This window comes from Choloepus didactylus, chromosome 6 (genome assembly GCF_015220235.1).
Source record: "Choloepus didactylus isolate mChoDid1 chromosome 6, mChoDid1.pri, whole genome shotgun sequence".
Classification (NCBI taxonomy): Eukaryota; Metazoa; Chordata; class Mammalia; order Pilosa; family Megalonychidae; genus Choloepus; species Choloepus didactylus.
The window spans coordinates 47,010,855-47,028,079 of NC_051312.1; the positions used below are offsets into that span (position 1 = coordinate 47,010,855).

At 35.4% G+C, this 17,225-nt stretch overlaps 1 protein-coding gene across 1 annotated transcript in view; it reads right to left on the reverse strand.

The window, feature by feature from the left end:
• The window catches only part of QSER1 (glutamine and serine rich 1), a 99,612-nt gene that overhangs the window by 5,624 nt on the left and 76,763 nt on the right, over nt 1-17,225 (reverse strand). The window contains exons 6-10 of the mRNA XM_037838960.1: nt 16,835-16,951; nt 13,135-13,268; nt 7,694-7,911; nt 3,497-3,634; nt 2,340-2,437 (exon numbers count right to left, since the gene is read on the reverse strand). Coding sequence (XP_037694888.1) covers nt 2,340-2,437; nt 3,497-3,634; nt 7,694-7,911; nt 13,135-13,268; nt 16,835-16,951 — 705 coding nt within the window. The remainder of the gene's footprint in view (nt 1-2,339; nt 2,438-3,496; nt 3,635-7,693; nt 7,912-13,134; nt 13,269-16,834; nt 16,952-17,225) is intronic.

Here is a 17,225-nt window from a genome sequence, read left to right on the forward strand (position 1 = left end):
GGAAAGAGAAGATATTTCTTCAAAGCTTTGCCACTTTAAACCACTGTCAACACCCTGAAACTCAGGCTGTTAACACCTTGAAATTCTATAAAGAAGTCATTGGATCCTGGGCGAGAATGAATACAGAGGAAAACAAGCATTTTCTGTTGCTGCTTCTGACTGCAGGAAAAGCACTTGTGAAGATATCCTGACACAAGGCTTATGGAGTTTTCTGACCACAGTGACAACAGCTACTGCTGATAATAGAGTGGCCACGTGGCAGAACCAATTCCAGTTCATTCTTTAAAAGCAACTGGAATATTTATGCTTTTACCTACTTGGCAAATCATCTCGACACAACAAGCTACAAATAATAACTGAATGACACTTATAACTAAATTTAACCAGTTTGATTATACTTTCATAAAATGAAATTGAGCTACTAACATCATTTAAGTGACACAAAAAAGTAAAGTATTCCCATTATACTTATGATTCAAAGTAGCCTCATTTGATAAGCCCAACATTTCCAACCTTAAAGTCTACTCTTTTCCAAATACATACACTGTTTCCAAGTACCTGGAATTGTAATCATGAATAGTGTTTTTTGTTGTTGTTATAGACAGTTTATATACTTTTCCTTAGATGTAAGTGTAGGAGAGAACTAAATTTCATTTGCTACAAATAGAATTTTTGGCATATCTTACTACATTGAGTAATCATCAATTTCTACCTTCTTTCTCTTTTTCTTAATGTAGTCAAGCTTTTATCATACATTCTGGTACTTTCTATTTAAAATATGCCTATGCCTGAGTAATTTTGGACACAGAATTACTATTTACAAGAAACATAATTTAAAGACTAGAAATGGGGTCTAAATTTGGGAACAATCAACACTATGGCCAATGGAGATAAAAGGAGAAAACTGAAATGATCTTTCCAATGAGCTCTAGATACTAAAGATGATCAGAAATACATGAATTTCAAAGGAAAACTGACAGAGCATCATAACTTCCAAAGGCTTCAAGGCTCCTAAAATAAACAAGACCATCATGGGAAACAGTGGTAATTATTTCTAAAGAATAGAAAATCATTCTTAATATACTATTTGTTATATTTTCCATTCTATAGACAAATCATTCTAACTTTTAATATTGTATAATTTGGCTTTAAAATGCAAACTGCTTTATAAGAAAATTATCAGAATTAATAACTAATTACAAAATAAATACTATTTTTTTCTGTGAAAATAATATGAAAACTAATTTTTCAGTTGTTCACAAAAACTACTGCATAAACTTGGAATATCTATTGAATCTATTAAATCTCAAGTGGTGTCTTTATTTTAAAACAAGTTATTAAGAGAATTGGTTTGACATTTTAAAACTGTGTTTAGGAAACACATATCAAACAACATTCATTTGCTTCCAGAAAATATGGTATTTTCCAAAGGAATATTTCTTTTGAAGGCAGCAATTAATAATGGGCTAGGAGTAAATTCTTGGTACTGGGCTTCATACCAGCTTCTGTCTGTTCCCCTTTTCCCCACCCCATAAGTTCAAGGCAGTGAAATATACACAACTTCTACTATAGTTTAATGCCATTAAAACTTAACTTTGCTCTGTGCCTCAATTTTCACCTAGTTAAAATGAAATCAATATTCACTTTTATCTGAAATAGCTATATAAATGTCTAATACTGTCACCATCAATAAAAAAACTTTCTCAAGGTAGACATATTCAAATGATTCTAAGATGTAGTAAAATGTTATATTTTTGAATAAGAAAAGCTGGAATTTTTTCAACTACTAGGTCTAGTTTTTATGATAAATTTTCTGATTTTAGATTAGCATTTTATTGTTCTATATTATTGCTGACATCAAAACCAATTTACAATGCCAAAATATATTAACAGATATAATTATACATATCTCCTACTATTATGTGAGAATCAATTTTTTTCTCATGTTGAGTAAGTCAAGTAAGTAAAGGGAATTTTGTTAATTATGATAAGAAAAGCCCAATTTTAATTATAGAGAAAAATAAGAAAAATTTTGAAAAGATTTAAAAGAAAAACAAGATTGAAATAGGGTAGTTTAAAGGAAGTATTTTTGGAAAACATTTGGAAATTGTATCTGAAAATACTAGATGACTATAAGTGCCTGAAAGAGAAAATTTAATCAGGGAAAAAACTGTTTAACAACAAGAATTTGCTTATAAAAATAAAAAGACTTTTAATGAATAAAACCCAAATTTATGTTAGGCAAAAAATTTTGTAAAACTTTCATAATTTTCCTACCTTTTGTACTTAAGACTATGATTTCTACTGAGTTTTGCTAATAAATCATGTGAAGGAAATACCTTGAATGACTGATCCAAATGAAGATTCAAAAGAAGTCTTTTTCTGTTATCATTCAGCATGCCATCTATTTTTTTCATATGAGGCAAAAGTAGCTCATCTGAAACAACATTAAAATTCATTGTAACAGAAACACTATCAACATGAAAACTTGTTAAAATTCCAACTCTTTTTTTTTTTTTTTTTTTACGTAGTATGATGATGGGATATGCTGTACACTGGGTCCAAAAGTCCTGGGCCTTAACCCTGTCTCTGCCACACGAACTGATGGTAGCTGTGGTGTCCAGTAGGCACCTTGCCTTATATCTCCAGATCTCACTTACCACATCTGGAAATAACAGTATTACAAAATATAAACTTATCTCACATTATAAAATTCTATAAAAACTGAACATGACCAAGGGATGTTCTCATTTCACTGTAATTTGGGGGCAAAGAAGTCAGGGAAGAAAAACAATCAAGACTCAGTATCAAAAACAGAGTGAAAGACTCAAAATAGTTATTTTAGAAAAGCAAAGAATAAAAGTATGACAAAGATTCCTATCCAAAATTTCCTGCTTTCTTTTTTACCCCTCTGTTAAAAGACTGAGTAACATTAGATTAATGAATTACCATTTCATGAATTTTATTTCATATTTCAATTTCATCCCTGTTTTACTATTTAAAATTTACTAAATTTAAGTATAAAGGAATGGTATTAATGGATATATCCCAATGCATATATTGTCTTAACACCAATTAATTTTAAAAATTTCCCTGTGATTTATCTTTTACTGAAGATACAGACATTACCATCTCTCCAATTATTGGAAAAAATTGTATTGACATCTGAACCTTCTACACAGTTCCATGTAATAGAGAAACTTAGTGAAATGCTATGAGGATGATAAAGATTCTAGAACTGAAATAAACTGGTGGGTAGTTAGTTTTCCCACCAGTAGAAAGCAATAAAAATATATTCAGTATATAGTTGTTCAAATATTCAGACAACGCATGAAAAGGTATGACCCGTTTTACAGTATCAAAGTATTACAAATCTCTTAATTGACAATGTATAGGTATTATTTCCCAAACAATATATAAACATGTAATTAACAGACAAGAATAGAAAACAAATCCAGAAAGTACCACCAAGAAAGTACTACTTAGCAGTTTGTACCATTGCTCTTCTCTAATGCTTGCATTGTGTCAGGGTCCAAGGCAATGCTAACAAGCAATTCCATGTAGCTCTTAAAGGTTTCCTTCATTGCTCTTGTGTTCAAAAATCGAGTGACAAAGGGAGCTGGAGGATCAAATTCTGGGAGGGGGGGGAAAAGATGGAATATTGAATTTTCCCTCTTGACATCTTTAATGCATTTTTCTCTAGAAAAAGAGCCCAGAAGCAGATGAAAGGTTATAGATACATTTTCTTCAAATTCAAGATCCTCCCACCCTGTCTTTAAAAATACCTTGAGTGAGATATTCTCAAAGTGGGTTTGCATAGAATCAGTGAAGAGCTTTCAAAACAAAACAAAAACCCAAATTTGCTGGACCTACTAAAACAGAGTATCTTAAGGATGGTGGTGACAGTGGTAAAGAAAATTAAATATTATACTTTAAAAAGCTTCCCAGGTCATTCTGAAGCCCAACACCAGCATTTGGAAACCTAGGCCCAGTAGGAACTTGTTTCTCTTCTCCTGGCCCCCACCACAGACATCTGCTGCCATGTTTACACCCCAATCATGATACTTTATTTTCATTTAGGAAGTAATGAAAGCGTAAGACATCTAAAAGTATGAGTTAATGTACAGATACCTGTTCTTTCTCTTTGAGTGTGTATGTGAAGCCAAAATGCTCACGGGCTCATCTTGTTTAATCAGGGTACTGTGGTACTACTCTCCCATCCCCCACCCAGACAAAAGAACAGTCTTTCACAGACTGGAAAAGAAAGAACTGAACTGAACAAACTAACATCATATATAATCAAATAAGTCAGACACAAAGTAACAGATATTGTATGATTCCACTTATATGAAAAAGCTAGAATATACAAACTCATAGAGACAGTAAGTAGAGTAGAAATTACCAGGGATAGGGTAAAGGGGAATGGAGAGTTAATGCATAGTGGGTATAGTGTTTCTGTTTGGGATGATGGGAAAGTTCAGGTAATGGATGGTGGCGAGGGTACGGCAACATTGTGAAGACGATAAATCCCACTGAATGGTATGCTTGGGATTGGCTGAGATGGGAAACTTTAAGTTGAATATACACATTTCCGCAATTTAAAAAAGAGCAAATGAAGAGACAATGTCAATTAAATGTAATAGCGATCCTGGATGAGAACTAATAACGGAGGAGAAAAGGCTCAAAAGGACATTATTAGAATGCATGAAAACTTGGAATACAGATTGTAAGCTTTATATTAATATTAAATTTCTTGAACTTTTAATTGTACTTACGGTGGTTATGTAAGTGACCATGACTATCCTTGTTCTTAGGAAATGTACATGCAAGTATTAGGTGTTCGAGGAGTATGATATATACAACTTAACTCTCAAATGTTCATAATACAGATAAATAAATAAATAGACACACATGGCAAAATGTTAAAATTGGTAGATGTGAGGGTGGGGTATGTTGGCATTCTCTGTTTGGGTTTTGTAATATTTTTGCAACTGTCCTGTAAGTTTGAAATTCTTTCAAAAAAAAGTTTAAAGAAAACAATTTTGTTGCAGTAACATATTTATAACATAAAATTTGCCATTTTAACCATTTTAAGTATACAATTCAGTAGCATTATTTACAGTCATAGTGCTGTGCAACCATCACCACCATCCATTCCCAAAATCTTTTCATTATCCCAAACAGAAACTCTGGGCCCATTAAGCAGAGTTAACTCCCCATTCCTCCTTCCACCGCTTGTTATTTTATAGGTCTATACATAAATTACTGTAAGATTCTGATCTAGGATCAGGACACACTTAAAAACTTCTTCAATGTAAATACAGCCTACACATAGAGAAAATTTCACTCAAATTCAGTGACAAGAACTGCAAGATTAAAAGTTTATCTCCATTTTGATAAAATATTATCATAGACTACAATAGCACTTCTTATGGTCCACAGACCTACGGTGTCCTCTTTCACGGGTCTGTGATGTCAAAGCTATTTCCATGAAACTAATAATATGTTATTTGCCATTTTCACTGTGTTGATTTTTGCACATATGGTGCAAAAGTAATGTTGGTAAAACTGCTGGTGCCTTACTTAGCATGAAATCAAGGCAATGACACCAAACTTCTCTAATAAGGCATGTACCTTGCCATGACTTTGTCATGTTACTGTCATGTATTTCTAGGGAAAAAAAAGTCAGTTTCACTTTAGAATAGTCTCTGATGAAGCAGTAAAAATTATTAATTTTATTAAATCTCCCCTCTTGAGTCTGTTTTTTTAATATTCTGTGTGATGAAATGGAAAGTGCACATAAAGCATTTCTGCTTTGAAGTATAGTGGTATTTCCAGAAAAGCACCTGAGAAATTGTTTGAGTTATGAAATTAGCCACTTTTTTTTCCATGAAACACCATTTTTATTTCAAAGAATGACTGACAGACACACTTTGCCTATTCAGACTTGGGTATTTACAAGACATTTCTCAAAAACTCATGAAGTGAACCTCCCAATTCAAGGAAGACAATTGACGGTACATTTTGTTAATGATAAAATTTGAAGTTTCAAGTGAAAATTAGAATTCTAGAAAATGTGTATCAGCCACTGTGAGCTTGGCAGCTTCCTAATATTTAAAGACATTATTGATGAGATAAGTGGTGGCATATGAATGTTACTTTTTAATATTATAAATCAAAATATATGAACATGTGGAAGATCTGCATCACTGAGCTAACTAATATTTTCCAAATGACCAATGCATGAGGTTATAAAATCATGCAGGGATAAGATACACTCAAAGGGCAATATAAACCAATAGATTTTAATTTAATAGAGCATGAAAAGTTCAAGAAACTACGTCTCATCAAATTTTGAGTATCAGAGAAAGAGAACCATAATTATTTTAAAAGACAATTAAAATACTCCTCTTTTCTAACTACATCCCATGTGAGAACTGGTTTTTTTCAGATACTTTATCCAAAACAACATATAACAACAATTTAAATGTAGAAACAGATATGGAAATGCTACTCTTATCACTGAATATGGTTAGGTTTAGAAAATATATTTTTCAAAAGAGAAACTTATGTTAACATGTGATGAGTATATTATAAATAATTTTTTTAACTTTTTAAATTTGTAATTGGCATCAATAGATATAACCCACATAAACAAAGTTTTTGGGGATCCTCTATAAATTTAAAGAGTGTAAAGGGAGTTTGGCCTATAACTCTATGTTTGCTATCAGTATTTGCCTTCTTAAAAGCATTAAAAACACTTGCTTAACTGCTAGTGACACCTAGTGGTCATTTAAGTTACCGAAAGAAAGTAAATTTATTTTAATTGTCATTTGAGGAAGCTGTATAACTGAGTGTATATTCAGGACCCAAACCTTCCTGTTATAATCATAATCAGCAGGAAGGACTGCTAACTGGAAAAATAATGTAAAATGTCATTAATACACATTAAAAGCACTGAATTTCTTTAAAATTCTGATATGCACACTTCAAATATAACCATTCATAACTTAAACAGATCATTTAAAGGAGACTTCTGAACTTGAGAATAATTTTCCTGATGATTCTATACCTGTATTCAAATAATGTCTAAACTCAGCTCTCAAGTTATGATACTTGTAATGATGGAAACCATCCTGGACATCAACCTCTCCCTTACCTCCAACACCCATCCATCATTTAAGTTCTGCCAATTTTACATCCTAAATTTCTCAAGTATGTCCCCAGTGCTCCATCCCTTTCTACCACTACTTAGGTTCAGACTCAGACTTCCATGATCCTTTTATCTTCCTCCCCACCTTCAACTTTACACTCTAGAAGAACAGAGGTTGTTCAGCTTGTCTGTAAAGGGCCAGGTGGTAAATATTTTGGACTTTACTGGTCATATGAAATGAATGGGTGTGGCTGTATTCCAATAAAACTTTATTTGATGAGGCTAGAATTCACAATGGTCTTCTCTCAATTCACTGCTTTTTCTATTTTACAATGCTGTCCGTGTGTGCCCACTGTGCTATTAGTTGATGTGCTCAGGGAATGTGAACTTATTTTCATAAAAACCTAAGCAGAACCTAACTAGATATATAAATCCCTTGAAAAGTAAATCAAATAAATTTTGAATTGTTAGCATCACTGCTTCTCTCCATTTGGTATATATAATCTAAAGTTATCAATATTAATTTCATAGAGCACTCACCTTCATCATCACTACTACTAGAATGTATTTCAGGAGATGAGTCAGATTGGGATGATGAAAATTCTTCTTTCCATTTCTTCCGTTTCTTCGGTGGTGGTTCAGCCTTTACTTTTAGCTGTTTAACTTTAGGTTTCACAGACGGGGCTTTTGTTGCTGTAGTTTTTAGTGTTTGAGGATCAGAAGTTTTACTGCTACTACTTGGCTTTGCCTGAACAGTTCTGCAATGTTACAAACAAACTTTATTAACACACTGAAATCTTATCAAACTGAAATAAATTAGGAAAAAAAAAAAAAAGGAAATCACAGGATAAGACAATTTCACCAACTCTTCAAAATAGTCACGTTCTATACATATCTCCAATGGTGATTCAATCAAAACTCTTTTGAAGTAAGTTCTTTAACTACTGTCATTCAATATTCAGTTAATAAGGGATAATAATCCAATCACTCTTCTTTCTTTATTCCTCCCCCTCCTTTTTTTGGACTCATGTTCCAGAGAATATGAGGCTGTACAACAGATTCTCAATAGGCTATGGAAGGCTCTGGCCTTGACCTTTTGAGCATCTCACAGGCTCTGGTGGAGCAAGGTTCTGATGTAGATAGAGATGTAAGTGCACCTGTCCTATAGCCTTCTAAGAACTTTGTTCCATGCTGGTCCTGGAGAATTGAATGGATAAAATTCCATTGTAAGAATAAGGTAGGCTACTTCCAGTAGATGGGAATCAAAATTAAACTAGCTAGCCCTCCCTGGCACAATACCTATGGTCACACTCCCCTTCTCATACAGACTTACAGAGACTTTGGGCTAGGAAAAATTATCTTCCAGATTCATGTTCCAGACAATCTGGAGTCACATTAATAATAATGAAAATTCTACTGTACATTTGTCTATCATGTAGAGGTCTCATAGTGCTTTCTCAAAGCTTATTTTAAATTTGACACTCACAATGGTAGACAGAGAGGGCATTATTATTTTCATTTTAAAGAAGAAAAAAAGTGTTCTAGAAAGATTGTCTTAATCAGTTCTAAAGAACTGAACTCAAACTTTGGGAACAAAATGTTTTTTTCAGCACACCTGGGTGACACCAAAAGCACTCAGGGAATAAAAAGGGTAACACCATCCCACCACAGATGGCCATGAACTTTACAGTGCCTGTCTCATTATTAAAAAAGAATTACCGATAATGTAGAAGAAATGGACAATTTCCTGGAAACATATGAACAACCTAGACTGACCAGAGAAGAAATAGAAGACCTCAACCAACCCATCACAAGCAAAGAGATCCAATCAGTCATCAAAAATCTTCCCACAAATAAATGCCCAGGGCCAGATGGCTTCACAGGGGAATTCTACCAAACTTTCCAGAAAGAACTGACACCAATCTTACTCAAACTCTTTCAAAACATTGAAAAAAAATGGAACACTACCTAACTCATTTATGAAGCTAACATCAATCTAATACCAAAACCAGGCAAAGATGCTACAAAAAAGGAAAACTACCGGCCAATCTCCCTAATGAATATAGATGCAAAATCCTCACAAAATACTTGCAAATCGAATCCAAAGACACATTAAAAAAATCATACACCATGACCAAGTGGGGTTCATTCCAGGCATGCAAGGATGGTTCAACATAAGAAAAAACAATCAATGTATTACAACACATTAAAAACTCGAAAGGGAAAATCAATTGATCATCTCAATAGATGCTGAAAAAGCATTTGACAAATCCAACATCCCTTTTGATAAAAACACTTCAAAAGGTAGGAATTGAAGGAAACTTCCTCAACATGATAAAGAGCATATATGAAAACCCACAGCCAGCATAGTACTCAATGGTGAGAGACTGAAAGCCTTCCCTCTAAGATCAGGAACAAGACAAGGATGCCCGCTGTCACCACTGTTATTCAACATTGTTGCTGGAAGTGCTAGCCAGGGCAATCCGGCAAGACAAAGAAATAAAAGGCATCCAAATTGGAAAAGAAGAAGTAAAACTGTCATTGTTTGCAGATGATATGATCTTATATCTAGAAAACCCTGAGAAATCAACGATACACCTACTAGAGCTAATAAACAAATTTAGCAAAGTAGCGGGATACAAGATTAATACACATAAGTCAGTAATGTTTCTATATGCTAGAAATGAACAAACTGAAGAGACACTCAAGAAAAGATACCATTTTCAATAGCAACTAAAAAAATCAAGTACCTAGGAATAAACTTAACCAAAGATGTAAAAAGACCTATAAAAAGAAAACTACATAACTCTACTAAAGAAATAAAAGGGGACCTTAAAAGATGGAAAAATATTCCATGTTCATGGATAGGAAGGCTAAATGTCATTAAGATGTCAATTCTACCCAAACTCATCTACAGATTCAATGCAATCCCAATCAAAATTCCAACAACCTACTTTGCAGACTTGGAAAAGCTAGTTATCAAATTTATTTGGAAAGGGAAGATGCCTCGAATTGCTAAAGACACTTTAAAAAAGAAAAACGAAGTGGGAGGACTTACACTCCCTGACTTTGAAGCTTATTATAAAGCCACAGTTGCCAAAACAGCATGGTACTGGCACAAAGATAGACATATAGATCAATGGAATCGAATTGAGAATTCAGGAGATAGACCCTCAGATCTATGGCCGACTGATCTTTGATAAGGCCCCCAAAGTCACCGGAACTGAGCCATAATGGTCTTTTCAACAAATGGGGCTGGGAGAGTTGGATATCCATCTCCAAAAGAATGAAAGAGGGACCCCTACCTCACCCCTACACAAAAATTAACTCAAAATGGACCAAAGATCTCAATATAAAAGAAAGTACCATAAAACTCCTAGAAGATAATGTAGGAAAACATCTTCAAGACCTTGTATTAGGAGGCCACTTCCTAGACTTTACACCCAAAGCACAAGCAACAAAAGAGAAAATAGATAAATGGGAACTCCTCAAGCTTAGAAGTTTCTGCACCTCAAGGAATTTCTCAAAAAGGTAAAGAGGCAGCCAACGCAATGGGGAAAAAATTTTGGAAACCATGTATCTGACAAAAGACTGATATCTTGCATATACAAAGAAATCCTACAACTCAATGACAATAGTACAGACAGCCCAATTATAAAATGGGCAAAAGATATGAAAAGACGTTCTCTGAAGAGGAAATACAATGGCCAAGAAACACATGAAAAAATGTTCAGCTTCACTAGCTATTAGAGAGATGCAAATTAAGACCACAATGAGATACCATCTAACACCGGTTAGAATGGCTGCCATTAAACAAACAGGAAACTACAAATGCTGGAGGGGATGTGGAGAAATTGGGAACTCTTATTCATTGTTGGTGGGACTGTATAAATGGTTCAGCCACTCTGGAAGTCAGTCTGGCAGTTCCTAGAAAACTAGATATAGAGCTACCAGTCGATCCAGCGATTGCACTTCTCGGTATATACCCGGAAGATCGGAAAAGCAGTGACACGAGCAGATATCTGCACGCCAGTGTTCATAGCAGCATTATTCACAATTGCCAAGAGATGGAAACAACCCAAATGTCCTTCAACAGATGAGTGGATAAATAAAATGTGGTATATACACACGATGGAATACTACGCGGCAGTAAGAAGGAACGATCTGGTGAAACATATGACAACATGGATGAACCTTGAAGACATAATGCTGAGCGAAATAAGCCAGGCACAAAAAGAGAAATATTATATGCTACCACTAATGTGAACTTTGAAAAATGTAAAACAAATGGTTTATAATGTAGAATGTAGGGGAACTAGCAGTAGAGAGCAATTAAGGAAGGGGGAACAATAATCCAAGAAGAACAGATAAGCTATTTAACGTTCTGGGGATGCCCAGAAATGACTATGGTCTGTTAATTTCTGATGGATGTAGTAGGAACAAGTTCACTGAAATGTTGCTATATTATGTAACTTTCTTGGGGTAAAGTAGGAACATGTTGGAAGTTAAGCAGTTATCTTAGGTTAGTTGTCTTTTTCTTACTCCCTTGTTATGGTCTCTTTGAAATGTTCTTTTATTGTATGTTTGTTTTCTTTTTAACTTTTTTTTCCTACAGTTGATTTAAAAAAGAAGGGAAAGTTAAAAAAAAAAAAAAAGAAAAAAGACAAACAAGGAAAAAAAAAAAAAAAAAGTTTTAGTGCCCCCTGGAGGAGCCTGTGGAGAATGCGGGGGTATGCGCCTACCCCACCACCATGGTTGCTAACATGACCACAGACATAGGGGACTGGTGGTTTGATGGGTTGAGCCCTCTACCATAAGTTTTACCCTTGGGAAGACGGTTGCTGCAAAGGAGAGGCTAGGCCTCCCTGTATTTGTGCCTAAGAGTCTCCTCCTGAATGCCTCTTTGTTGCTCAGATGTAGCCCTCTCTCTCTGGCTAAGCCAACTTGAAAGGTGAAATCACTGCCCTCCCCCCTACGTGGGATCAGACACCCAGGGAAGTGAATCTCCCTGGCAACGTGGAATATGACTCCCGGGGAGGAATGTAAACCCGGCATCGTGGGATGGAGAACATCTTCTTGACCAAAAGGGGGATGTGAAAGGAAATGAAATAAGCTTCAGTGGCAGAGAGATTCCAAAACGAGCCGAGAGGTCACTCTGGTGGGCACTCTTACGCACACTTTAGACAACCTTTTTTAGGTTCTAAAGAATTGGGGTAGCTGGTGGTGGATACCTGAAACTATTAAACTACAACCCAGAACCCATGAATCTCGAAGACAGTTGTATAAAAATGTAGCTTATGAGGGGTGACAGTGGGATTGGGAATGCCATAAGGACCAAACTCCACTTTGTCTAGTTTATGGATGGATGTGTAGAAAAGTAGGGGAAGGAAAAAAACAGACAAAGGTACCCAGTGTTCTTTTTTACTTCAATTGCTCTTTTTCACTCTAATTATTATTCTTGTTATTTTTGTGTGTGCTAATGAAGGTGTCAGGGATTGATTTAGGTGATGAATGTACAACTATGTAATGGTACTGTAAACAATCGAAAGTACAATTTGTTTTGTATGACTGCGTGGTATGTGAATATATCTCAATAAAATGATGATTAAAAAAAAAAAAAAACTAAATGAAAAATAGGGTGGAAGGGGTGGGTGTGTTGGATGTTCCTTACTTTTATTTTTTATTCTTATTTTCACTTTTTCTAGTACAAGGAAAATGTTCAAAAAATAGATTGGGGTGATGAATGCACAACTATATGATGGTACTGTGAACAACTGATTGTACACTTTGGATGATTGTATGGTATGTGAATATATCTCAGTAAAATTGAATTAAAAAAAAAAAAAGAATTACCTATTACAGACTTGCGTATAGTAAAAAAAAAAATCAGTTTTTTTAACTGATTAATTCTTTCTACAATGACATCACCAATAATAAGCTTTCTGATAATCAAATGCAAATATATTAGATAAAATAAATACCTGATCGTTTGTGAGGGCTTATTTCTTGGCTTTTTAGAACACACTCTGACATACTCCTTTTTGTTTGTGTTTTCAATGAATTTCACATATATCCTTTTGTATTTATTCTTTGCATCTCCAAAATATCCAAGGTACTAAGGAAAGAAATAATTTAAATCACTTAATTGTACAATCTGTACGCAATTATTACTTTGTTGACTTGATTGACTATTACACAGCCATTCTTCAAGTTTTCAAAAATGCAACTATGGCCAAGCTAATTTTGCTCTGAATAAAAAGGATTCCAGGCTCATTCTAGCCTAGAAGCCCACAAATAGGAGCTGTCTGATTTGGTAAATCAGCAGATGCCATCTTATTCAAAGCCAATAAAAAGCTAAAGAAGTACAAAAGAATAACTTCTCTCATTTTTCTAGTAATTAGGATATTTGACCAATAGAATAATCAATATAAGAGCCTCTAAGTCCATCTTATTTTTTTTTTTTAATTTTATTTTGAAATAAATTCAAAGTTACAGGAACGGTTGCAAAAACAATACAAACCCCATACACAGTATACCCTGACCCCCCTCCCCCGATACCCCAATCCATCAACTTTAACATGCTGTCACACCGCCATTTCTTTCTTTCCCTCCCTGCCTCCCTCCCTATCTATCATCCATCATCTATTGCTCTGTCTTCTGAACATATGAGAGCAAGCTGCACACATCTTTGAACAAACACTATAATTCACATATACAATTCCCATGAACAAGAACATTCTTTTATGCAATCCCATTAGGCACACCTAAGAAGTTCGAGAAATTCAACATTGATACAAACCTTACATTCTATATTTCCTTTTTTTTTTTTTTTTCCTTATGCCCCAACTGTGTCCCTTTGAGCCTCCTGTCTTCCATCCTCAGATCCCATCCAGGATCATCCTTGGCATTCAATTGTCATCTATTTAGACTTTTTTTTTTTTCCCCAATTGTGGAGACATATATACAGCCTAAATCTTCACATTCTACCCCCTCCCTAGCATTCCATTAGTGGGATTAATCACATTTAGAATGTTGTAATGCTATCACATTCCCACCATCCATTACTAGAAATTTCCCTTCACCTCAAACAGCAACCCTACACTCATTTCTTAACTCCACATTGCCCCTTCCCCCACTTCTCATAACTCATACTCTACTTTTCATCTCTATGGTCATATTCTCTGATAATTTCTTTGTGTTTACTGTGGGGCTTAAATTTAGCCTCTTAAATCCATAACAATCTTGGTTTTCTTTGATACCAACTTAACTTCAATAGGACCCGTAAACTATGTTCCTATACTCCTCCATTCCCCTGCCTTTATATAGTTCTTGTCAAAAGAGTTTGTGTATTTTATATCCTGTAGGAAGTAAATACAGGAGTTACAAATCAAAAATTATTGACTTCTATTTGTATTCCATTGTGGTCAGAGAATGTGCTTTGAATATATTCAATTGTTTTGTTTTTCTTTTTAATTTACTGAGGCTTGTTTTATGTCCCAGCATATGGTCTGTTCTGGAGAAAGATCCGTGATCACTAGAGAAAAATGTTGTGTCCTGGTGATTTGGGATGTAAGGTTCTATATATGTCTATTAAAATTCTCTGTATCTCTCTCTCCTTTCTTTGTTTCTCTGTTGGTAGGGCTCCCTTTAGTATCTGAAGTAGGGCAGGTCTTTTATTGGCAAACTCTCTAAGCATTTGTTTGTGAAGAATTTAAGCTCTCCCTCAAATATGAAGGAGAATTTTGCTGGATAAAGTATTCTTCGTTGGAAATTTTTCTCTCTCAGAATTTGAAATATGTCATGCCACTGCCTTCTTGCCTCCATGGTGGATACTGAGTAGTCACTACCTAGTCTTATGTTGTTTCCTTTGCATGTGGTGAATTGCTTTTCTCTTGCTGCTTTCAGAACTTGCTCCTTCTCTTCAGTATTTGACAATCTGATCAGAATATGTTTTGGAGTGGGTTTATTTGGATTTATTCTATTTGGAGTTCGCTGGGCATTTATGCTTTGTGTATTTATATTGTGTATAAGGTTTGGGGAGTTTTCCCAACAATTTCTTTGAATACTCTTTCTAGACCTTTACCCTTCTCTTCCTCTTCTGGGACACCAATGAGTCTTAAATTTGGATGTTTTATTTTATCTGTTGTATCCCTGAGATCCATTTCAATTTTTTCGATTTTTTTCTCCATTCTTTCTTTTGTTCTTTCATTTTCTGTTCTGTGGTCTTCTAGGATGCTTAGTTCTTGTTCAACTTTCTCTAATCTTGTATTGTGAGTATCCAGAGTCTTTTTAATTTGTCCAACAGTTTCTTTTATTTCCATAAGATCTTCTGTTTTTTTATTTACTCTTGCAATTTCTTCTTTATGCTCTTCTAGGGTCTTCTTTATGTCCTTTATATCCTGTGCCATGTTCTTCTTCATGTCCTTTATATCCTGTGCCATGCTCTCATTCTTTGACTGTAGTCCTTTGGTTAACTGCACCAAGTACTGTGTCTCCTCCGATAATTTGATTAGGGTGTTTGGGATTGGGTTCTCCATATCTTCTGGTTTTAGCAAATGCTTTAAGATTTTCTGTTGTTTTTGGCCTCTTGGCATTTGTTTTGCTTGATAGCTGTGCTCTTCCAAGACCTCTGCTAAGGGAAGGCTGTGCTACATCACAAGTGCGCGCCTTCCCTCAAGGGAAGCCCTGGGCTGCTGGGCCATGCAGGGGCACTCCCAGCCTGATGCAAAAATGGCTGAATAGGGCATCTCAACCCTCCCCCCAACCCCCGTTTTCGCACAGCTCCACCTTCCCAGCTCTGGGACAACTAGCTGTGCCGTGGGATACACTCCCTGTCAGTCTGGGTTTCCTAGTGTGGCTCTGGGCTGTGGGTACGGCCCCGGGCAGGAGTGTTGCCAGCATACCGGGAAGCCAGCTGCAAGGGATGTGGTTTTTTTCTCCCTTTGGCTCTCCCCTCTGTCTCTCTGGCCCTGGGACAATCAGCAGCAGGTGTGGGGAGGGCTATCCTCCACGCCAGGTACTGAGGCGTTGGCTACAGCCCGCTCCTGCAGTGCTTCACTGTGTGGTTCTCACTGTTGTATCTGCAGCTGCTCCCGGTTTTTGTTTTGTTTTGTTTTGTTTTTTAAAAAGAACTAGTCTGTCTCCAAACGCCAACCCACAGTTTCCCCACACCGCAGCATGGCTGCAAGACTTTCAGCTGGCTTACTCACTCGTTTCAGAATGCAGACTCCCGGTTTCACCAAGTACACGGACCCTGTGGTTTTAGCAGACTTTGACCAACTGGTGCATCTCTGAAACTGGTGTTCTGGGTCACTTTCTGGTTTTTATCTAGTAATTTTCACAGAGGAGTTTTTTTGCCCTGTCTCACCTAGCCACCATCTTAGGTTCTCCCCTCTAAGTCCATCTTAACTCTTCACAGATTATCCCTAATTCCTTTCCTTTATAAAAAAAAATTATGCAATACTATAAAGTCACTTAATTTTAAGTGACTAGTATTTATCACCATTTGATTTTATTTTTAAATCAGACTTTTAAATGTTATAAAGTATCACATACTCTGCAATTGAAAATGCATTTTATGTCCAAAATAGTCAATATAAAATACATCTAAACTTAAATCACTTCATATTTTCGAGGATCACTGTCAAAAAATAGGCTAATGTAAACAACTATTTTACTTACACTATTTGTAGCAGCAAATTCTCTTTGTCCATCTCGAATTTCAGGAACAAACTTTTGTAATAAAGCTTTTTGTACTTTCCAAATAGCAGGGGGTTCTTTTCCTGTTTTTAAAGCCTCCTGTAATAAGCAGAATTACATTTATAAAAAGTAGTAACATACTTTAGATTTAATGACTCTTAGAGCTGAAAGGAATTTTAAGGATCTACCTAGCTCAACCTCTTATCTCCAATCTAGCAAATGTCTACAATAATTCTTTCAAGCTGGTTATTCTGCTTAAATTTAACTGTTTAATTTTTTCCAGAAACAGGGAGCTTATTAACATGCAAAGTAGCCCACTACCCTTTTGCACAGCTAAAACTATTGGAAAGTTTTCCTATAATGATAGTGTCAT